At 41.1% G+C, this 23,524-nt stretch overlaps 1 protein-coding gene across 6 annotated transcripts in view; it reads left to right on the plus strand.

Moving 5' to 3' along the window:
- arhgap32b (Rho GTPase activating protein 32b) overlaps nucleotides 1-23,524 on the plus strand; it is a 124,142-nt gene that overhangs the window by 76,848 nt on the left and 23,770 nt on the right. For 4 of the 6 annotated variants that reach the window (XM_063487396.1, XM_063487398.1, XM_063487397.1 and 1 more), the window contains exons 6-13: nucleotides 5,179-5,265; nucleotides 7,638-7,775; nucleotides 8,425-8,517; nucleotides 8,815-8,937; nucleotides 11,187-11,264; nucleotides 16,527-16,608; nucleotides 19,867-19,917; nucleotides 22,510-22,584. In XM_063487396.1, the coding sequence (XP_063343466.1) occupies nucleotides 5,179-5,265; nucleotides 7,638-7,775; nucleotides 8,425-8,517; nucleotides 8,815-8,937; nucleotides 11,187-11,264; nucleotides 16,527-16,608; nucleotides 19,867-19,917; nucleotides 22,510-22,584 (727 nt within the window). The remainder of the gene's footprint in view (nucleotides 1-5,178; nucleotides 5,266-7,637; nucleotides 7,776-8,424; nucleotides 8,518-8,814; nucleotides 8,938-11,186; nucleotides 11,265-16,526; nucleotides 16,609-19,866; nucleotides 19,918-22,509; nucleotides 22,585-23,524) is intronic. The other 2 variants (XM_063487400.1, XM_063487401.1) reach the window with 2 other exon arrangements.

The raw sequence follows: 23,524 nt of genomic DNA on the forward strand, positions 1-23,524 counted from the left end.
CACACATACACACCACTTGCTTAAGAGCAGAGCAGAGTAGCACTTTAATGTCCCTGAGAGGCAATTTGGCTTATATACAGCAATCAGTAATAACAAATACATACAAGCACAGCAATAAATTGAAATAAACAGTAAATGCAAAATACGCAAAAACTGAAAGAAGCCAGAAACCAGACAAAATGGCTTTTGTTTAAAAAGCCAGTACCTGATGGATTGAATGACCTCATGTCTTTCCTTTTTATTGCTGAGAAACAACTTTACCAAACAAACCCTGACAGTAACAGTCACATAAAAGTCACTAAGACAAAAGACTGCATGGAGCAGTGTTATGGGGTTGGATAGGATAAAGAATGATATATCATATGTATAACTGCCACTTCTAAGGAAGTAGAACCTCCATCCTGATGGAAGTAAACTGAACTTATCCACAAGGCGGCTTTTAAATTTGCAGCAGTGCTTTCACGCTTCCTGCATTTTCATTTTTTGTCAGATTGAGATCAACAGATCATGAAAAAAAATCTTCAAAATAAACACTTTGATAATGACATTGATGAATCATTTATAAACACTAAAAACTTTGTCAGGTTAGACGATACAGTCATGCTGGTGACACTAGTGTCCTAGTTCTAAGTTGAAATCAGCCTGTTTAATCGATTGGTCCATGTGTGCAGTCCAGACCAAAATACTTTTTAAAAGCCAGTAGATCGATACCACGTCTCGCCCTGGTCCAGTCACCACTGAGCAGCTGGACTTTAGATGGGTTTTTTATGTTGTTTTTGTTGTTGTTTTTGTGTTTGTGTGTTTTTAAGCAGTGTGAGCAGCCGGTGACACGCCATTCATTTTTACACCATCAGCCCAGTTCGTGATAACTTTGCCAATTTATTACTTAGCAAACTAAGTATTTCCTGATAATCAAATACCTGGAAAACCAAAACTTGCATCAGCCTCAGATGTACTTTCTGTCAGACGAGGTGATTAGCCAAATTCTGCATTGTCTGACTCAAAATATAAATGATTATATCTATGCTTTATCATCTGAGGAGGCTTTCCTTAACTAAAGCAGTGAAAACACAAATTAAAGGGAGAACGTGACCAGTTTTTGGATAAATTGTCATCCTCTTCCTCCTCCTCACCTCAAGCCTGATCTCCTGAACTGAAGTCAGGCTCAAACATACGAAAATGTGCATAAACGAGCTCATTGATTCCCGTTGTTGTCAGCCAGAGCTGTTGGTCCTACAGCAGCCACTGTAACTAGGATTAACTACTGACATCTATTGGTAACATTTTACTGTAACAGTTCCATGCAGCCTTCTTTGTCTTTGGATACCCGCAATCTCTCTTTTTGTGGCACACAGGCATGTGCCCATCACCACCTCCTCTCGAGATTTTTGTTGTTGTTGTTGTTGTTGTTGTTGTTTTTCACTTGAATTGTATTTTCACATGATATTGAATCATGCTAATCAGTGCTAACAATCCAAGATCAAAAGTATTGACAGAAATACTCTTCTTTTGTTTAGTTCTGACTCCCTGATGTTAACAGGTTAATCGAAGGTAGCATTTTACTTTACTATCATGAAAAACATTAAATGCTGATGTTAACATGAACACTTTTAGTAGATTTTTTTTAAAAACAGTTGAAAATTTCTCCACGTCCCATCCATGTTTGGGACCTCTTTCTCCTGTGGACTTGTTCCAAAAGTGCATCGCTGTGTTTTTGGGTATTAACTTCCAAGTACTGTTCAATTTGTTTTTGTTTTATTAGCTTTTATCCTTTTCAATGCTTTACTTGTAAACAATTCCCTTGCTTTTATTTTGAAAGTTAAGTGGCGCTAACCAGCTAACCGTGGCTGTTTCCAGTCTTCTGTTTCCCCCTTTGGAGGCTGACCAGTCAATATTCAACAACTGTATTAAATCAAACTTGCTTTAATGGGATCCAGAACACTTCCATGTGTTTTCGTCCCCCTCACTGACACAATGACATTGTTCTGACAGTCTCTGTTTAGTGGACCTACACAGCACATAAATACCCTTGATCTCAGTTTTTATGTCTGCTGTTGTGAAAGCGGAACATTTGTTTGTGTTAACACAAAATGCAGATCTAACATAATGATGCAGCAAATGGGTAGAAGATAAAAATGTTTCATGAGCGGGTCACTTACTCTTTCACAGTTTCACAGTTAAACAATACAAAAGTTAAAAATTTGTTTTTTTTATTTGTATTTTACAAAATGTAATCACTTTTTTATTCAAAATAAGAGTGTCTGCAAACTTTTTCAGTTTTCTCAGTAGTACAACTAATTATTATCAATAAATCAGCAACCAAACCTCCCTGCAGTAGACTGGCAACCAAAGACCAGGCATAGATTTGGGGAGAATAGAAGTGACACATAATGGCATTGACCTGGTATTCATTCACCTTTTCAAGTACAGAACGTAATGAATATCAGATATTCATTCTTTATGTTCTGTATTTATTTTTATTCTGACGTGGAGACAAATGATTCATAGATGGATGGATGGGCTGCCCTGAAAATGCTGTTTTAAGTTCTGAACTTCCTGAATCTCTGCAGTGGAGCTAGTGATTGCAAATATTAGCACAACTATCTGACACGATAGCTTCTCCTATGGGAAATACAGCAGGTTCAAAAGCACCAGCTCTTATATAATGCAAGATTAAAACACCTGTTCAACTTTTCTTTGTATCACTGGTATAAAAGAGGGATTGGGAAACCACATGAGGTTGTTTCATTAAATGGCTAGTATCAAAGAAGACACAATAACAGTATGTTGAACACGAAGACGTGCGGTTTTGAACAATTAAATCTGTTCAACCAGTCTTCCCTGCCTCAGTATAGACTGGTGGGATGGCAACCTGTCACCATAGCTACGCAAATTATGTCATAGTGGCAATGTGCACTGGAAGACCCCAATTATGAGGTGTCTCTGCATACAAGACCTAGTGCCAGATGATATGACAACATGTGCTATAAATTTGGTGAATACCATTTCTAGTGTTAGGCTGTTCTTACACACTTTTCATGTGATTTTTGCAACCTTGCAAATTTACCTCCTATAAGATATTTGGCTACCTGATAGTACCATATCACCCCAATAGAGTACTTTGCTCTTAGCGAGCACTTACTATATTCCATCAGCATGTTGGCTGTTGCCTCTGTTCACCTGGAGCTCATAACTTTAATTATCATTATAGCCCTTTATTTCCAGGATCATAATTTGCATCAATTGTTTGAATTTGTCTGATGGATGTTGTACCTCAGGTCCAGCTTGAGATCCTGAGAAGTACTGGAGTTTAGCTTTAGGACTGCTGACGCAATCCAGGAGTGAGCTACATTCCCATAAGGAAACACTGAAAAAGAACCTCTGGTTCTCTTTGCAACCACACCCAGTATCTCACTATGGGAAGCACCTTGTGGCGTAACCAATAACAGAAGCTCCACTACCACCACATCTTTCTAAAACAGACCAATCACTTCAAGGACATGGGATCCCCCTCCCCCTTTTATAATAGCCCCTGGTCCCACACCAGGTACTCACTTTCTTTCCTGTGAAGATCATTAGAGTGGTCCTGGACCATAGAGCATGACATGCATTGCCAGAGGTTACAGTTTGCAATGAAACCATCCAGTTTCAATAGCACAGCATGTTCATTGGGTACAGGGAGAGCTGAAAGGGCCTTGGACAGCAAAGTTTCTTCTCTTGTAGGCTGAAGGGCAGGAAGCAATGCACTGAAAAAGATAATGAATGGATACCTGAATGGATTTATGTTCCCTTAATTCTCACTTCAGCAAATACAAATTCACAATTTTGAATGCCTTTCAGGGCATAGTCTAGGAATATCAGACCCTCTTTTTCAGACTGGCACTCACCCTTGGGGTTTTCTCCAAGTATGTTAAGGCAACTCTGAACCCTTGGCGGGCGGCAGGGCTCAGTGTGTTTGTATGTTTGAAAGATTTTCTAGTATGCACTTCCAGTGAAGAGGCACCAGAGAAAAACACCCAGGCACTATTATGCAGCCTGTCTGGCTTGATTTTCATCATCAATTGTATCAAGAGTGTGCCGTCTCCCACTTTGAATATTAAATATCTGGACCTTGAAATGAACCGTTTCTTTTCAGGGTTTTCTATCGCGAGGTTGCATGAAGAAAATTTTCCTGCACATTGCTCTGTTTCCCAAGGGAACCATGGTCTCTATTTCTTGCTGCGCCTGAAAAATTGTCATGTCTCGGTCAGGACAGAATGCACCAGTGGTGGTGTATATAAACTGTCAGGGATGCACTTGTTTTGTGACATTACACAAGCTTTCTCTCTGCCTGATTATGTGGAGCAGCAAGCACCTCCTTCCGACTCACGTTCCTGGTGTGTTGAACACCAGAGCAGATTTGCTCTCCAGAGGAAAACCACTGTACAGGGAGTGGATGCTCAATCACAAAAAAGTCCATCAGCTGTGGGTCACGTTCAGACAGATGTCCATAGATCTGTGTGTTTTCATGCAATGCAAACAATGTCCTTTGTTCTTTAAGAAATGAGGGAGTGTTCTTGAAGTGACTGGTGTGTGTATTAAACAGGCATAGTGGTAGTAGAGCTTCCATGACTGGTCATGCAAGTGGAGCTGGGTCTTCAGAGAACTGGGGTTACCCTGGTAACCAAGCATTAATAAATCTCTGGTTTTTTGATAAGAGTGAAGCATTTCAACAAAGCTTCCCTACTTGCTTGGGCACCGAAAAACATGTGCCTCGATTAAGTATGGAGGGGCTGGTCGGCCATGCTAATATATGGGGCAGAGCCTTGAGTGTAGCTCAGCAGGTCACTGGTGCTTCTGTAGTTCATTATGCCAAAGCAGTTCTCTATAGAGAAAGATGTAACGTTAGAAAAAGAACTTTGTCTCAAAAAGAAATGAACTGACTTCCATTAACTGAGGACCGAGGTCTATTATTACAAGTTTGTGTGTGGATGGCACTTTGACATGGCCCAAGCCCACAAAACTACTACTGAAACCCTTCATGAGCCAGCGTTTGTCACATATGTCAGGCAGAGATGCATGTGATAAAACAAGGCAAGATAAACCAATACTTTTTAATCATATTTAAAGAACCATGATTACCTGAAGTAACCCATGTTATGCTCATCGAATGCCTCAGACCTTCTCTCTGTTTTTCAGCTGTCCCTTGGCGATGAACAAAGCGAAGTGACGCGGAATGGCTATGAATCTAAGGAGCTGGTGTACTTGGTTCATATTTACTGCCAGGTAAGACTGCAAACTCCTGTGCATTGGTGGTGCATTAGTGTGTGTATGTAAAACAAAAAACAAACTTGGCTGTGTGAAGTCTTTATTGTTCAAACTTGGGTCCTCTACCAGAGGCCCGGGAGCTTGAGGGTCCTGCATAGCATCTTAGCTGTTCCCAGGACTGCAGTGTTCTGGACAGAGATCTCAGATGTTGTCGATGGGATCTGCTGGAACCACTTGCCCAGTTTGAAGGTCACTGCCCTGAGTGCCATCACCAGTTTGTCCATCTCTATCTGGAAGTCCCACATGATCTTAGTTTGGTCATTCTCAACCATCCTAGGGGGCACATTTCATTTTGACCTTGGGATTTCTAGGCCATACTCAGCACATATTTTACTGACAGGCTTGTTCCTGAGCTGCTGCTGTTTCTGTGCTGTCTTTCAGTCTCATGCTATGAGAAAGTGTAGTGACTACACTGATATAAAACCAATAAATTATACCTGCTTTAAATTTGACTGTTGTTGTCTCTAACTTTGCACAGTGATGAAGCATTCCTTGTCATTTTGGATCAACTTCTAAAGTTCCCATTCAATTATTTTTTTAGATAAACTTCAGTAATGTATGCCAAGTCTTCTCCACTATGTCAAAATGGCAACTTTTCAATCTAATTTTCGAGAATCAGATGATATTTGTCAAGTTGGGTGGGTGCTGAGCAACTATTGTTAGTCTGGTCAGTCCTGTGCTTTGAGGCACTGTGTGCTGGCACACAATGGGACTAGCTTGATGGAGATATTAGCTTCATATAAACCTGAACATGTTTATTTATTTATTCTTTGTACTGCAGTCACTCAACTTTTTAAGTGTGTCTTATAATTTGTATAATGATACACAAACCACATAGGCTCCTGTTTAGCCGAACACATACACCTCAAATGTTGTATAGCACCTGTTGAGATATCAGCAGACTTCTCCCTCTCAACAGGTCATTTCTGAAATGCCTAAGCTGTTATCTGAAAGAAATCAAAGTTATGTAGGAAATGAAAAGAGCTGTGGATGAATGCCACAGCTGGGAGAGTGATTCTGAAGAATGTGGGAAGGAAGGCTTCACAGTTCAAATCCTTCGACTCATTTTCAGAAAGAACTAGAAACAGGTTGTTGCATATTTTATGGAGTATTTTTATTTTTTTACTTTGACTGAAAAATTTAAATTTCAAAGCTAATTGGCTAAATTTAAGAAAAGCACTGATTTTATTTAAAATTAATTGAAAATTTACAAATCTTTACACAACTGGATTCAACCAGATACATGAAGTACAGCAAAAAAACAGACATGCAAACCAGATGCTCATAAGCTTTGCCTTGTGACACATTTTTATTCCAGTTTCATGCATTCAAATGTACAGATTATCTTCCATTTGCAGCACCATGGCAATGGCACACAAGTATGTGGCGGGGCACTTGGAAATTGTAACTACTTAAAGTCATTGGAATACTGCTAAATCTACACTAACCCTAACCCCAAACAAACAACAAGCACAGCAGTGAGACAGTTTCAGTTCCACAAACCCAGATAGAGGGTTAACTTGGAGAACCATCTGTAAGTGAGACAGGGAAGCATCGAGTTCCCCAAGCCAACAGAGCTCTCCCAGTGGCATCTCTCCCAGCCAGCTCTTTAAAACAGCACTGGAATCAGTGGGCTGAGTGTTGCACTGCAGTCCCACTCGTGCAAGTCCTTGCCTCAAAGACAGTTTTTCTAGGCCAGATCAAAGCAGAAGACTTTTTTTGAACACTAGTTTCTCTGAGAGGGTTTTGAGGTTTCTTGTTGTTTAAAACAGAAATAGCCAATACACGGAGCAACTGTTAATTAAGTTAGATTTAATTTAGTGGTTTGAGAACAAAATTATTCTATCTTTTATTCTACAAGCGAGGGCTGGATAAGGTGTTGATGATCAGTGACTACTTTTTTAATACAAAGTAGACAAATCTGTGGGCGACTTGAGCCCCTTTTTAGATTTTTTAAAACATTTTTTTAAATCTTAGATACTCTTCCATTGATTTAGAGGCACAGAACTTTTGTTGGATAATTTGTTTCCATGTTTTATTAGTCTGTTTATGAGGAACATTTGTAAAACGGTGTACAGACTTGGCCTTTTAAACTCTAACAAGACAAACAATGAAGTGCTACATATATAAGAACTCTTTATCATTTGTTGCAAATTGCATGTAAAATGTTTCCTACTCTCAAGCTTATGTTGTATCTGACAGCTAAGCTCTGCTTTTTATCATTTGAATTTAACCTTACCCCAATTTAATAGAAATATGTATCCCTTCGTCAACTGTTTGTGTTCTCTCTCCTTCTTTTTGGCCGTTACGCTTGCATTGCTGTTCTGAAGGGTCGAAGTTGGATTGTGAAGCGCAGCTATGAGGATTTTCGTGTCCTGGACAAACACCTGCACCTCTGCATCTACGACCGACGCTTCTCACAGCTGCCTGAGCTGCCTCGATTGGACAGTCTGACTGATCAGTCTGAGGTATTGGAGCATCCAGGGACTGTGAGCAAAATAAGGCACTTTGGAGCTTTGACAGATCTATACCCTCAAGGCTTATTATTTTTACATTATGTATGCAGAAACTGTAGATTTGTGGAAACCTGTATGGCTTAAATCCCAAAGTGATTTGTAGTCTTGCTGTTACAGACTATTATCAGTATTCTGAGCCAGACTCAAGCTTAGATCAGAGAATGCATTGTCATGAGGCATTAATATCGATAGTAGGAAGCCGTGGTTTACATGGTTTTTACATGACAGAACTTTGATCAGCAGAATGTTTGAGATCAAAGTTTTACTGTTTTATAATGTCTCAATTTGGGGAATTGTGGCACCAGAAACTATAAAGCTAAATATCCCCTGTAACATTAGGTCAAAGCTAAAGTCATTTTAAGTTGTTTGTGTACTATTATGCAGACCTCATCATTAGCTGGAAAATGTGCTGCCTTTGTGAACACATAACAAAAGCAAGCAGACTTTAAACCGTTAAAAGGGATCTTTAACTATAATGACTTGTTTTGGCAGCAGACTTTGAAATTAACTGTGTTTGTAATGAATTGTTGCACTAGTAAATGGCACTATTGTGAAGTAAATGTAATGACACTAACTGCTCTGTGTTTTTGTCCATGTTTAGTCAGTTTCCCAGATGTTGTTGGCTTACCTCTCCCGGCTCTCAGCAATTGCTGACAACAAGATCAATTGTGGGCCTGCCCTCACGTGGATGGAGGTAAATACACTTCCTGTAAAAGAATAATTTAACTAAAGGACTGCTGAAGTTATACATAACCATCTAGTATTTATTGATATAGATAAAGTAAATATTATCAGGAACTTCAAACATTCATAGGTATTAATTTATTCCTATCAATTGTAACTTAAGCCCTGCAGGTTGTCTTTGTACCCTTACACATTTTCAGTCTGGAAGCACCAACAGAAACATATTTAGTGCACTCTTATATTAGCATTTGTTAGTTGCTGCTTCTGTTAATCTGACATGTACGTTTTGGGTTTGTGTTTTCATCAGGTGGACAATAAGGGGAATCATCTGCTGGTTCACGAAGAATCGTCCATCAATGTTCCAGCGATTGCTGCTGCTCATGTCATAAAGCGCTACACAGCCCAGGCCTCAGACGAGCTGTCCTTTGAGGTGACGGTCACGCTTTTTTCCTTTTTAATAGAAACAAATCTGTAGCTTCAACCATGTCACATACATGAGCGTTTATAGAGAATAGAGATGGGGGAACATGATGTACTTTCTGGATGTTTTTGTCCACTGCTCCCAGCTCTCACTTGTGACTCCTTGTACCTGTTGCCATATAAAAGTCTGGGCAATGGCTTCCACAGAACCTGATGGTTGTGAATCATTCTGTTAATATCAGCTCCTTCACTAGCACACACAGAAGAGTGAGCTCCAGTGAGCTACCTGGATGTAACTGTCATGGTTCAATGGGCAGGAAGCTTGAGCCATCAAAGTGCTGTGGAGAACAGTTAGGTTACTGATGGGGCGAGGCATCACACACAAGCCTCAGCTTCATTAGCTTGCTGCTGTACAGAAAGTCCCTGATACAGAGATGATCCAAAGGTTGGAGATGAAACATTTTTAGGCAGGTTAATATGGTTAATACTTGTTTGCCCTATAGCACTACAACAAGGCAGGCTCTCCTACAGAGGTACTAAAAAGATGCTGCTGCATTAACCCTGGCTCCTGGAATGAGTTCACACAGGGCTGCTCTGCCTGGTGCACCCTTAAATCACTCTGGAAAGGGACCATGATGAAGTGAGGTGTACAGAAGAGAAGAAGCAAAGATGCCAGCAGCAGAAAATGAGTGAGCCACACAGTCGTAGCTTATTCAAAGCTACGATTAGTCTGACCAGCCAGCTTTATTTTGCGGTGATGGGAGCCTTCAAAGGGCATAATATACATTTATGTTGATACATTTGTGTAGAGAGTTGTCGTGATGTCTAATTGACAGTGATGTGGACATTATACCGGTCCAGAGAGCTGAGTGTGAAAGCAAAGTCTTACCGTGGATCTACGTCCCTACCCTCACTTGTGGTCACGTGTTTTGGGGAGTGACTGAAAAACCAAGATCGTGGATATAAGCAGCGGCAATGAGCTTTCTCTGAAGGGTAGCAGCCCTCTCCCTTAGAGGTAATGTAACGAGTGCAGTCATTTGAGTAGAGCTGTTGTTCCTGTGCATTGAAAGGAGCAGTTAAGGTGGTTCTTGCATCTGACTAAGATGCCTCCTGGGTGCTTTCTGTGTGAGGTGCCTACCAGGAGGAGGCCACAGATAGTCCTAGGAGACACTAGAGAGATTCTATTGCTTGGTGGGAGGTGACGGCTGGGGAGAGGGAGGTCTGGGTTTCTCTGCCTAGGCTGCTGCCCCTGCAACACCCCAGTTAAGCGGAAGATGGATGGATGTTGTCTTTAAAGGACAAATATACATATATGTAGAGAGTTGTCTCTGTTTCATTAGCTTCAGTAACTCAGTGTAGTCTATTGTTGCTTTTCTTTCATTTATCTCTGACTAACTGGTGTAACTTTGTATGATGTAAGATAAATCACTGTGGCGGGGCGTGTTCTGTGATGCCGTGCAGGGAAGGCGGATGCACCTGCACGGCATCTGCAATCATGCCCCACTGACTTAAATATTGTACTGGGTCCTGTGTTTGGTGTTGATGGTGGTGATGCGTACGGCTGGCAGCAGGAGAGCTGCAGCCTTTGAGTGTAGTGTTACAGCAACCCTGTGTGCGAGAAATAAAGTATGCTGCAAAGCTTGTTCATGCCATCGGGTCTGCCATGGTCATTCACAATCACTTTTATTACAACAGCATGTGACTGCTCCCTCTCCAAAAGCTGTACTGGAGTTTCAAACTTTTTTTTTTTTTTTAAAGCTGTATTAAATTCTGGAAATAAAGATTTCTACATGCTGATTCCCTGAACAGTAAACAGTGACTGTCCAGTGACTTACACCTTAAAATTCTTAGTAGACCCACGCTGTGTTACTGAGGCAAAACCCTGATAGAGCTAACAGCTTATGAATGCTTGTTTTGTCTATGACTAGTATTAGCGCACACTCTCACTTACTCTGTGTCAAAATATGAGAGTGAATTCTTTACACCTATTTTTTAAACTGGCTTTGTAGCAGTTAATGTTACACAGATGGTGATACAAGAGGAAAACGAACTGAAACAGCAATAAAGATACCTTCGGTCCAGATATTACCAGTAAATAAATATGAAAACTGAGTAGGTGGTTGTTTTTTTGTCTTTCAAGACAAGCTTTTCAGCTCTAAACAATCCTTACTAAATATGCACTTGTAAGAGGAAGTCAGCTTAGATGTATTGTCGTTTCAGTTATAACAATCATTGATGTCAGCTTGTTACTCTCTGCAGGTTGGCGACATCGTGTCTGTGATTGACATGCCCCCTAAAGAGGACACCACATGGTGGAGGGGCAAGCATGGTTTTCAGGTACGCTGTTCACAAAGCACCTTGAAACAGAAACTCACACACAGCACGCACGTTCTTTCCCTCTGGCTGTAAACTTTTGATACGACTTGTATTTGAGGTTTTCAAGGACAAGGAGCTTCTTTGTAAAGTAAACTTCAAATATTTAAGAGTCTGCTGAAAGGCAAAGGGAGATACAAATCCACCTTCATGTGAAGCTTTGGGGGAGATTACATGGTGCATCTGAGTTAATTTATATTCCTACGCTGTGTGCATATATAGTCAGTCATGTGCTGTTCATGGTTTTATCTTTTTTCATGACAATGCTCACACTGCATAATGCTCAGGCTCATAACCCTGAGCATTATGCAGTGTGAACATGATTTTCTCTTGGTACTAAAAATATTGCACATTATGTGAAAAAAGATAAAACCATGAACAGCACATGACTGAAGTTAAAGGAGCTGTGTGTAACCTGGCAGCCACAGCTGTTTGACAATGTCCATTGCAGTTTTCTAAGTGTTTATATTGAGTCTAAGTTGACTGATGAGACAAAGCAACCAATGCTAGATACATGTTGTGTAGTTGGCTAACCCCGCTATGTTGGCTGTTACTGTAAAAAGCAAGTGTTAGCATGTATATTTACCTTGTGCAATTGATTTACTGATGGCTGAAATCAAGACTGTTTGATGTTATACAGAAGTTAGTACACAAGTAGGTATAATGCATTAGCTGTTAGCAAGCTAGCCAACTAGCATTAACACTAAGACTTAATTTTGCTAGTGGCAGAATTAGCTAGCTGTCTCTTAGCTGCAGTGTAAGAATATAAGTGATGCCATTCTTGGCCATTCTTAGCATATATAATGTGAAGAATAACTTAGGCATTCCATTTTCAAATTACTTTGTATGATAATATTCACATAAAGTAATTTAAAGAATTGATTTGCTAAGTAATCAAATGGAGCATACTATGGTGTTGTTAGCATAGCTGTTATTGGACACATGTTCATACTGTTAAAGCCCTATGTCATTCTACAAATGTCATTAAAACTTCATTAACTAAACAAACTGCTTCCATATTAATAGCATTTGGCTCCAGCTTCATGCATCCGCTTAGCTCTTATTGGCTACTGAACTAATTGGCGTTATAAAGGGGGCATTGGCACATTCAAAATTTCTTAGTTTTCACTCACGGAAAGCACAAACCTGTTGGACAATCTATACCAAGGAGCAGGCCATATTGTTAGAGGCATAAACACTATAAAAAGCAGTGTGGAGGTCCTGTTCAGTTAATAGAGGTAAGGTACCAATCAGCTGCTGCTACCCAAGTTAAAATACCTGTCGGTCAAAGTAGTCACAATACTGATGAAGTTGGTCAAAAAGCTTGCTTAATCACTATTTAACATGAATCCTATCAGTCTAAGAAAACACTTAAATCGACAGTTGTATTTTGAAATGAAGGTCATCAATAACATAGGAGAACAGTATGTCCACTGTGTTTGTGTGTATGAAACTTTTACCCAGACAAGTGTATACAAAACACTCTGGGCAAAATTTGCTAAGTGGGTGTTCAGGTGTAAAGGAGGCCAGCATTAAAGCCAAACAGGGGGCTGCGTTGCTGGTGTTTAACTGGTGAAACAGTGAAAATGATCTAGAAATTAATTAATTAATGCACTTAAAAGAAGACACCAAAGCCCGATGTGGAAGTTTATAATACTAATTTTACAGCAGTTGCTTTTCCAGGTCTTTGAATAGGTCACATGATTTCCTGGCTGGAACATGTTACCTTACGCCAAGCTTGGCCTTCTGCCTGACAAGTCTTTATTTTTGACAGATCCCCCAACTAATTGTTCCTCATTTAGTTTGAGAACCTATATTTTAAAGGTTATGTGACGTTGGTGAAAAGTCCAGCTCTAGCAGGATGTTTACTGATCATTTATGTTTAACTAGCTACAAATAGCTAGCGTCCTCTGGATTACAGAGTTTCTGAACACTTGAACACATGTAGGCTGGTCTATACTTATAGATGTTTTATATGAATGAAAGGTTCACTCAGTTTGTCACATTTGAACTTTGTTAACAGTAAAAGCAAAGTGAAACTCAAACCTAGGATGTCTTGGTAGAATTGATGGAGTACAGTGTACACCAGCTGCACCACCAGTAGGGGGCAGTTGATGATGCTAGAAGTGGCCTGTTTGTACCACTAATACTCCTGTGTTTTATTGTATAATGTAAACTTTAGGTTAAAATCCATAATGGGTAAAGAGCACCCCCCCCCCCCAAAAGATAAAAATAAAAAAAAATGATATGATATGAAGAGTACATGTCGAGTGAACAGTAAAACTCCCTTGGAAGATTTCAAACACCAGGTAATGATGCAGGAAGGCAGGAGAGTGTGAGGAGAGGGAGGCATGTTAGTTTGCATGTCACAGTATAGGGTGTTGTGTGCTTTAACTAGCTTGCAAGCTTTGTTTCTTGCTGTCCGCATTCTTTCATATTTAAGAGCAACAAAACAGAGCTCATGGTTGTTGGTCTTACTTTTTTATCCTGTCACTGAATTGAAGCCTTCCTTCTCCTTTCCGTCAGGGAATCTTATTTAGAATACGCTACTGTGCCACTGCAACATGTCCAAAACTCTGCTATCAGGGTTCTGACGCACATTTAACTCTGGTTTCCACAGTCTGGTCCACCTGGGATGGCCCACAGTAAAATCCTCAATGACAGTTTCTCTCGACATGGCATTCAGTCCTCGAAACTTCACTGCTCTGACACTGGGTGGCTTTTAATTCCTCTTTACAGGCTTTGTAGCTCTGTAAACTACAGTCACACTTGGGAACACAGTGACTATGTACAAATGGAGTGTTGATGTGCAATGAACTTGCAGTTGTATTGTTTTTCTTTTACCCCCATCCATAAAAGGCTGATGGGAGGATATTGTCGATAACTTGAACGAGGTGATGTAGGAGTAGGGATGGGTACCGGTGTCCGGTGCCATGATGGCACCGGTTCTGACATAAACGGTAGTAACCATACCGAAAAGCAGCGCACATTTCGGTGCTTTATTTCGGTGCTTTTTTTTTCCTGAGCCAATTCTAGCCAATCATTTTACGTTTCCGAGGATAGTAGGCGGGGCCAGGTACGTACGTTCTTTTAGAGCAGCGCTACAGATTAAAAATGCCCAAGGCGAAGCGGTCAAAAGTCTGGCTGTACTTCGCAGCAAAAGATGCAAACTCAGCAGCCTGCAACAAGTACTTTAAGGTGATACTGTGATACTGTCAAAGGAGGTAACACCTCGAATCCGATGAAACACCTGGCGACGCATAGCGTTTTTTTTTTTTAAAGCCGAGAAATGCGCCGTGTTTGATAGCTTGCTGTGAGACCTCACACTGTGCACGTCTACTGCGCATACGGGTGTGGTGCCTGTTATCGGACCCGGAGTTAGCACCATCCCCCAAGAACCCGAAGAGTAGAGTCCTGGCCCCTAGCCCTGTCAGCGTAGCAGAAATGATGAGGATGATCTACTCTTTATCTACTCTTTATGTATTATGTGTTTTATTTATTTATTTTGCTGCTTTCTGTTATTCTATTGTTTTAACTTATGTTCTGTACAGCACTTTGTTCCTGTGCTGGGTATTTTAAAGTGCTTTATAAATAAAATTGGATTGGATTGGATTGGATGATGATGGCAGCAGCAGCCGTTCTTCTCTGCGTGAGTGACTTAATGTTGTTCGTGTGTAATTTACGTTGAGTAGGTAGGCTAACCACGTTATTACATTAATGCATGTAAGGTGAACTAGCAAACACCGTCGTAGTTACATGCGGCTGTCTTCTTGTTTGATGGCAGATACTCCCTTCACCCTGGCCAAAAAGGCTAAAATGACCAAAGAAAAAGTGGAAAACAGTTAAACATGAGAGGTTTTTGGACAAAGTTTGTGTTTTTTCCATTGATTAAGCACTCCTTCCAGCCAAGAGTGATACCAAATATGCCCTATAGCTGAAGAAAAGGCTAACATTGTTATCTTTTTTTTTTTTCTTTTTTACAAAAAAACAGCTAAACATGAGAGGTTTTTGGACAAAGTTTGTGTTTTTTTTCATTGATTAAGCACTGCTTCCAGCCAAGAGTGATACCATATATGCCCTATAGCTGCAGAAAAGGCTAACATTGTTATCTTTTTTTACAAAAAAACAGCTAAACATGAGAGGTTTTTGGACCAATTTTGTGTTCTCCATTCTTTAAGCACCGGTTTGAGCACCGTTTAAGCACCGGCACCGTTTCAAAAGTACCGGTTTGGCACCAGTATCGGATAAAACCTAAACGATACCCATCCCTATGTAGGAGTTTCAAATTGATACCTTAGGTGTACGTACGAGGAGGCTGAGGGCACTGTCAGGTTGCTGGTTGGGATTGAATGGGCTCAATAGATTTGAAAGTGAAAGTGAAATTCCTGCGAATAAGATAATCCTTTATTAGTCCCACACCTGGGAAATTTTGGGAAATGGTGACGTGGTTTCTCCAGGATGGTGGTTTAATTGCAAAATACTATAGGTGCAACCTCGCTTTTATGTTCAGTAAGAATACAGTGAGAATGCATCCAGGTGGAAACCAGCTGGTTCTAGTTCCTTTTTAACACTGACATGTGTAGATGAGTTTTGCTCAGTCTATCTGCATGTATAAAGTCAGAGTTAGGCCGCCATCGTTTGGAGAGAGTGCCACTCACCAGGTGACGTGTGCAGTTGCCTTGTGATTGAAAGGATTCACCCAGAGGCTGAGCATGCAACACCCTTCATTGTTGAATCCCATAACTGCTTCCAGTTGGTCAGCAAATGCAGAAAAAATCAGTGCAGTCATCAAACAACAAGGCGGTTTGCCATTCTGTTTTTAATCTGAGTGTGTCTGAGTCATAAACGGAGCCTTTTGAATCCCACTTTTTCCAGACTGCCATGTAGTCTGACCTGCTAACATTATTTGCACTGTTTTTTTTTTTTTGTATCCTTGGATAACCTGAATGTCTATTTTTGCTAATTAAAGTTAATGTGATCATATTCAAATGTAAAACCTGCTACAAACCTAAATGACCCAATGTAATGATTTTATCTGAGTTTTGCTTCAGTTTAGAAGGGAAGTGTTTATGTAACCTGATGACAAAATGGTAAAAATCAGCCATAAATCATATAACTGATATGGCAACCACTCCTTAACATCTCTACGCCCTTTGGTGCCATTATTGTCTTCTAAAATGTGATTGTATTTCCTCCCGCCTCTCTCTGTGCTGTAACTCTTTCCAGGTTGGCTTCTTCCCCAGTGAGTGTGTGGAGCTCATAAATGACAAAGTGCCACAGTCCATGACCAACTCAGTGCCAAAACCAGGTACTTATTCTCCTCTTAAACTATTAACAGGAAATGTGTTAGAAGGGCGTTATCACTGATGGCGGTTAATGTCTCACTGATATCGCTGAGGTTTCAGGAAAGAGTTAGATCTGTGATGAGTGATTTGACTTTGAGTATATATTAGTGTGCATGCAGTGGTCTAACAGACTCTTTGGGTCAGTTTAATGGTTTGGGTATTAAAAACAATAGATCCTTAGTGAATATTCTCACATTATTTGATCATTTTACAATGCAGCAGAGGAAAAAATATTTGTTGCTACTATATTGTAGTTGATACTTTTAATCTAAAATGAAATGGAACAATCAGAACTCTGTTACAGACGTCTAATATATAAGCAGGTTATGATTTTACTGTGAAAGGAAGCCTGTAATTCTGACACATGATCAGCTGAAAGAGGCCTTTAATCATGATTTATTGAGTCAGCCATATGCAAATCCTCTGCAAATAACTGCTAATCTATTGCTGTCCAGAGCAAACAGATAAGCTCTTTAGCACACTCCAGAGAGTGTCAAAGACAAGTGTATAACACAAACCCTCTCAGAATCAAAGAGAGCACTCGACAGTGTTTTTAGCGGCTTGAGCTAAACATTGTCATCAGAAATAGCTGCTCAGATCTTATTGCTGTAAGATGTCTTGAATAAATCCACATCACATGCTCCAAATTTAAACATTGATTCAACCACTATGACTCAGCGTCACAGCCAGCCCGCTGGTGTTGGGTTGGGCAAGTGGAGCTGCTTTTCCAAACCATACCAAAGCCTCATTCTGGGGTCTCTATTAAGTGAGGAAACAAGACAAAAGAAGAAATTGAAGAAAAATAAAGTGTACCGCTAAAGTAGAGAGGGTGGTTATTGCTTTTGGGCTTTCTGGAGCTTTTGGATACCCATGTTATCTGATGTGCAGTTCAAGTATCAAGCATAATGTTGTTGATCCTTCCAGATTGTGACTAATACCAAATGCATCTTGTTGCAGTGCACACACAGCACTCTGTTCAGTCCGAGGCTAGACTGTGCCTGCTATCCCACTCCCTTGCTTTTAAGTAATGTCTCAATGCTTGTTGCTGTTTTTTTTTTTGTTGTTGTTTTTTGCATGAGCCCCATTTCTTATATCAGAATATCTGCACGTGGTCAGGAACGTGATTTTGATAGACACCAGATTTTCCTCTTATTGTTGATTAATTCTTCAATGATTGGGTTTCTATTCAGTGTATGAGCTAAAGTAGGGCTGTTCGATATAACGATATATATAGGATGACGATATGAAAACGTCTATCGTTTCATATTACGCTATCGTTTGTTTCATGGTGTCGCAACATACACTGTTTACGGCAATATTTTATATTGTTTTGATGGTCACTGTAGTGGCTATATTAATTTCTTAAAGTTCTCTCTTTCTCTTATATTTAAAATAACCACACTACAAACGGACAAGCGACTGTTTTTATGCTTTGTCGTTAGCAACAATGACGGTAAACCCAGCGTGTGGCTCCGTCCGCTTGTTTATTTTCCATATAAAGCTTTCACAATAAAGCTGAAGATCCTGTTGAGATTTTTCAAAATAAACTGAAATGATGACAAACAGAAGGACCAGTCAAAACTAATCGAGGACCTAACGGTGCGTTCACACTGAACGCGATAGACGCGACCAGAGCTTCAGGTTTACATGTAAAGTCAATGGACGAGCGCGATGAAGCGCGACTGGGGGTCGCGCGAAACTTCAAAAGCAGATTTGCGTCGCCAAAACGCTTTTCTGCCTGATTCGCGCAACCAAGTAGCGTGACTGACGCGTTTGAAGTGCGAAGTAAAATACACGCTGCAGTTTGTGTGGTGCATTTTGTGCATTCGCGCTTATGGCGTCTACCGGTTGAGTTGGAAAAATCTGAACTCCAGCGTCAAGTCGCGCCACGACAACCAATCAGGAGCCTGGTGACGTGTTGCTCTGACCTAGTTCAAAGGGTCCAGCCAAAGCCATTCATTCTAGCAATCAGTAGTTTTCTGATGAGGGCTCTCCAGGGCAGAAACAATGTTCTTATTTTTCTCCTTCTTCTCCCTGAGGCTCTTCCACTTTAACCTGGGTCCTTTTTATTCCTGTCTCTCTGTAAATAGTTATATTTTATATATTTATGTTTAATGTTTTTCTGTTTGAGCATCTTAATATTATTTCAAATAAATTTTTGTAATGACTACTGTGTAAAGCGTCCTTTACGCCGCTGCTCTGCTCTCCACAGTGAATAGAGAAGGGAGACTCTCTCTTCAAACGCTAGATCGACAGCTGCCATCTTGCAAATATACCGTCTGGCACTACTTCCTCCCACATTTCCGCTTCACACGCGTGAAAATTGCATATTTTAAAGCACGACCAGTTCGCTTTGGACGCGCCTTGAGGTACGAATGTGCACGCGACCAGCTAGGGGTGTCTGGCGCTTTTTGGTCGCGTCTATCGCGTTCGGTGTGAACGCACCGTAATTCCTAAATGAGGGGCTACCTCTGTAGCATGGACATGGGTTGGTTATAAAAAGTCTGACACGGACCAGAAAACTGTACTATGCAAATTATGCAGGAAACCGGCCCCCACCTCAGACTCAAACACGACAAACCTCTTCAACCACCTACACAAGAGTCACGTGAAAGAGTGTGGAGAGAGTTTACGGACGAGAAGCAAAAAAGAGCCGTCAGGTGCTCAAAATAAACCTTACACTCAAATGTTAGAACAGGCTTTTCCCCGCAGCACGCCGTGTAATAAATACAAAGAAAAAAACTTATGTCTAAAAATTTATGGTTTCACGCATTGGTCAAAACACTCGACTCCAGGTACACGACGCCCAGCTGAAAACACTTCATGCAAGTCGAGTCGCCCGAGATTCACAGAATTTATAGAAAATCTAACATTTTTGTGATATTATATATCGTTGTTGGGACAATAAATGTCTTATATCGGGATATGAGATTTTGATCATATCGCACAGCCCTAAGCTAAAGTCTTTGTTTCCTGAAACCGTGCAGATGGCCAACTGTAGTATTTACAGGACGCTAAACGAGAATATCCTGGCTCTGGATTATTATAAGTCACAGATTAAAAAGTAGAATGTCTTTGTACATGTTTCAAAATGTGCATCGTTTGCTCTCCACTGTCTCAGTACATCATTAATGCTGTTGCTATCTCATTGCACATGGATGTACAGCAGTGTTGGCATGTGTTTTGATTTGTTGCATTTGACTGTGACTCCTCTGCTTCAGCCTCCCCCTGCTCTGGCCTGCCGCCTGCTTCTTGGAGTCTCTTTCCCCCCTGTGCGTGTTGGTATACACACTCCACCTGCCTGTCTGCTCACACCACCCTCTCTTGTTCACACACATATAGAAGTATTTTCACATTTACACTTTTTTTTTATTATTTTGTACATCACAAATGATGAGCATAAGTGAAGTTATAATCCTTAAGATTTTAGTCCTGTCTGATTTATTGGCACTAACAATGTTTCATAAACTAGCTCCCCAAATTCTGTGGGCAATAAACAAAAGAAATTGCTGTCATATTTATCTTCCATCACTAAAACCAGTTCAATAAAAACCACCCCATTATTCATCTAATCAAAAGTTGTTTTTGCTGACCTGCAGTCATTTCATTCCTTTTTTTATGTGCCACCCCAATACCTTTAGTGGCCCACCCCTATCAAAACATTCTGAAGGCACCCCTGGTTGATGGAGCAACAACACGAGCAAGAGTGGCCCACAGACTGGTTGTAATGCATGCTTTATACACTGCCTCCATCTGACAACAGAGCTCACTGCAGGCTGACGGGCAGAGCCTGGAATGGGTCTGCCCGTGTTGTTGCCATGTTGTAATTTGTAGACTCTTCTCAAATTCTACAAATTACACTTCCACTGGCTTGCCAAACTCCCATCCACACTTGAATTTCCTTGATTAGATAAAGACCTGATCCAGAGTTCCGTGATCAGGACAAAAACCACATTGGTCCTCCCGAATCCAAGGTTTGGCTAACAGATGGACTGTCCTCTCTAGTACTCTGGCATAGAGCTTCCTAGGGAGGCTGAGGAGTGTTATCCTTGTGTAGTTGGAGCACACACTCCAGTTCCTCTTCTTAAGGATGACGATCACTACTCCAGCCTTCCACAGGCACTGCCCAAGATGTCCACCTGATATTGCAGTGGCGTGTCGGCTAACACAGCCCTGTAACACCCAAGGTCTTAAGGAACAGGGTGAATCTACACTCCAGGGGCTCACTCACCCAGAGGTTATAGGAGGTTATAGAGTGATAGGAGAGTTGCCCCTGTACTACACAGTGTGTGAGTAGAGCACTGCCTTGCCTTTCTTGAGTCAGTTTTGGCAGATGGAAAGTCTTGTTCAATGGGCTCACCAAACTTTTCCTACAAAAGAGTTTTTAGATCAGCTACTGCAAAAACCGCATTTTGCTCAGCCTGCCTTCAAGTTGATGGCTCCACTGTCTACAGTCTGCTTATAGGACAGCACAACAGTATCCGAACACTTTGCAGCGCCTCCTTCAACAATGAGGCTGTGAAACATTAATGTATTATGGTCTGACTGATTAATGGATTGATTCTTATATAGCTTTAAACAACATGCCACATTCACCCATTCACACAAGCACTTTCTTCTGTTCTTTTAAGTGCTTTCTAACTAACACATATTTAGGGTTAGCATCTTGCCCAAGGATATTTGGGATGCAGGGGAGCCAGGGATCGACCCACCAACCTTGCAGTCAGCCTGCTGAGCCTGATGACCTGCTCTACCTCCTGAGCTACAGCCAGCTCATCAGGATGATGTCAAAGTACTACTGGAGGTGGAAATTGAGATGAGAGCCTGGGAGACTCCTGGGACACTCCCAGAACACCCTCACGATACGTTTGGGTGCACCAGACCTAATTAGCATTCTCTCCCACTACCTGTTCCATCACGTCACTGGGTAGTGATCAGTTGGCAACATACAGCCACAGATCTAATGATACAAATACGGAATCTCATCATCCTGTGACCTGTGGTCTCTTAGGGACATCCTTATGTGTCGTGGAAACACCCAGACATGTTCTTTGTTATTGCACAAAAGTCCAATAACTGAACACCACTTGGGTTCAACTCAATCTGGCCATTCATCCTAATGCCCTTACAGGTCTCACTGGCGTTGTGTAGGTGAGCATTGATGTCTCTTAGTAGGACAATGACATCAGGTGGAGCACCCTTCAGCACCGCACCCAGCAACTCCATGTAGGCTGGGTACTCTGAACTGTTGTTCAGTCCATAACTGCAGACGACATTCAGGACGTATTGCTCACCAAGGGTAACTCCATTCTGAACAGACTCCCCTCCAGCCCCTCACGTGGGCTGCACTTGGAAAGTTTCCACAGCCCCCCGGCCTTGACCATCACCCAACCCACATTGTACCTGACCCCTTCACTGTGATAAGGTGGTGAGGGGTATGCATGCTTCTCTCAGGCAAATTTGAAAAGAAATTAAAGGAGCAACATCTTGTTCATAGCTGTTTGTGTGTGCATCTGCAAGCCAGTATAATCATTACCTCATGTGTAGGTATGTAATTAAAAAAAAAAGAAGATGTGAGTTCATAAAAATCCTAAGGATTATAACTTCAAAGTTAAACTGAACTTCTTTCACTTTTTTAAATTCATGTAGTTTTTTTCATTCAGTATAATTCATACTACAACTATAATTATGTGTTCTGTTACCTGCTCTTTTAAAGTGTCATTTCCTCAGTTTTCCAAAGTACACAGTTGATCTGCTCTCTAACTTGAAGTGCTTCTCTCCCTTTGCTGATTCTCTCATTTCTCCATCATCCATCCATCCATCCAAATGTCTGTTGGCCCATCTGTCCATCGGGATGCATGCAGACTTGGAGATGGAGAGTGTAATACAGGACAGTGCATGGGTGGCCGACCCGCTAAACCACTACAGCATAAGTTCAGGTAGACCAAAAAAAGCAATCAAAAACCCCCTTGGTGTGTTGCACCACCACCTTCTAACCAGAAATTAACTCTTCTCCCTTGAGTGATGTGTTTGCACTGTGTCGCCTTGTTAGGACTAGTCTGTGTGCCTGTGACAGTACACTTAACACTTGCTGTTATTTCTTGTGCACTTTTTTGGTGTTGCTCTTTTAAACCTTTTCTGTGACCTTTAACACACTCTTTTCTCCACACTCTGATGGTGGACCATCTGATTGTATATTATCAGTAAAGCCACAATAGTGTGGAAGTGTGGAGGTTTTTGCAGTGTTTGTTTATAGTTTTCCTTCACTTGACTCGTCACATTAGAATCTTTGTTTTGAAAACATCTGTCAAATGCAAATAACTCTCATGTTTCCGTTTAAATTTGTTACACTTCTTTCTTTCACTCCAAAGTCCTTATTACTATGTGGATATTTTATGGGCGTGTTTAAATATGTCACATTGTATCATCTGTCTGTAAAAGAGAATACCATTGCTTATTATATTTAAGTTTCGCAAAAAGATTTGGGGGGTAATCTCAAAGTGAACAGTCTTCCCCCTCCAGCCCCTGTTCTTTTCACTGCCATGGCCTCTCTAGGTGTATGTAAATCAGTCTAGGGGTGAGCCAGGTTACTCATTGTTGCTGAATATCCTGTCTGGATGAGGGCCAGCTGTTTGTGTGCGTCTGTTTGGTCAAAGCTGTAAGGCCATGGCAGGGGTACCGTGATGCTAGGTCCCAGCCAGCCTTGATTTATTTAATCCTTTCACAATGTGAAGGCCTGTAAACCCATCCATTGAGCTTTAAGCTTTGTCCTGCAACAGTAAGAATCTGTCTCCCTCTCCATGGTGACTGAAAGAGCACATTCCTGCAGGGAGCCACACAACATTGGAAAAATATGCCTCCTCTGCCCAGATCAACGCA

The sequence above is a fragment of the Pelmatolapia mariae genome, linkage group LG10_11 (assembly GCF_036321145.2).
Source record: "Pelmatolapia mariae isolate MD_Pm_ZW linkage group LG10_11, Pm_UMD_F_2, whole genome shotgun sequence".
Lineage (NCBI taxonomy): Eukaryota > Metazoa > Chordata > Actinopteri > Cichliformes > Cichlidae > Pelmatolapia > Pelmatolapia mariae.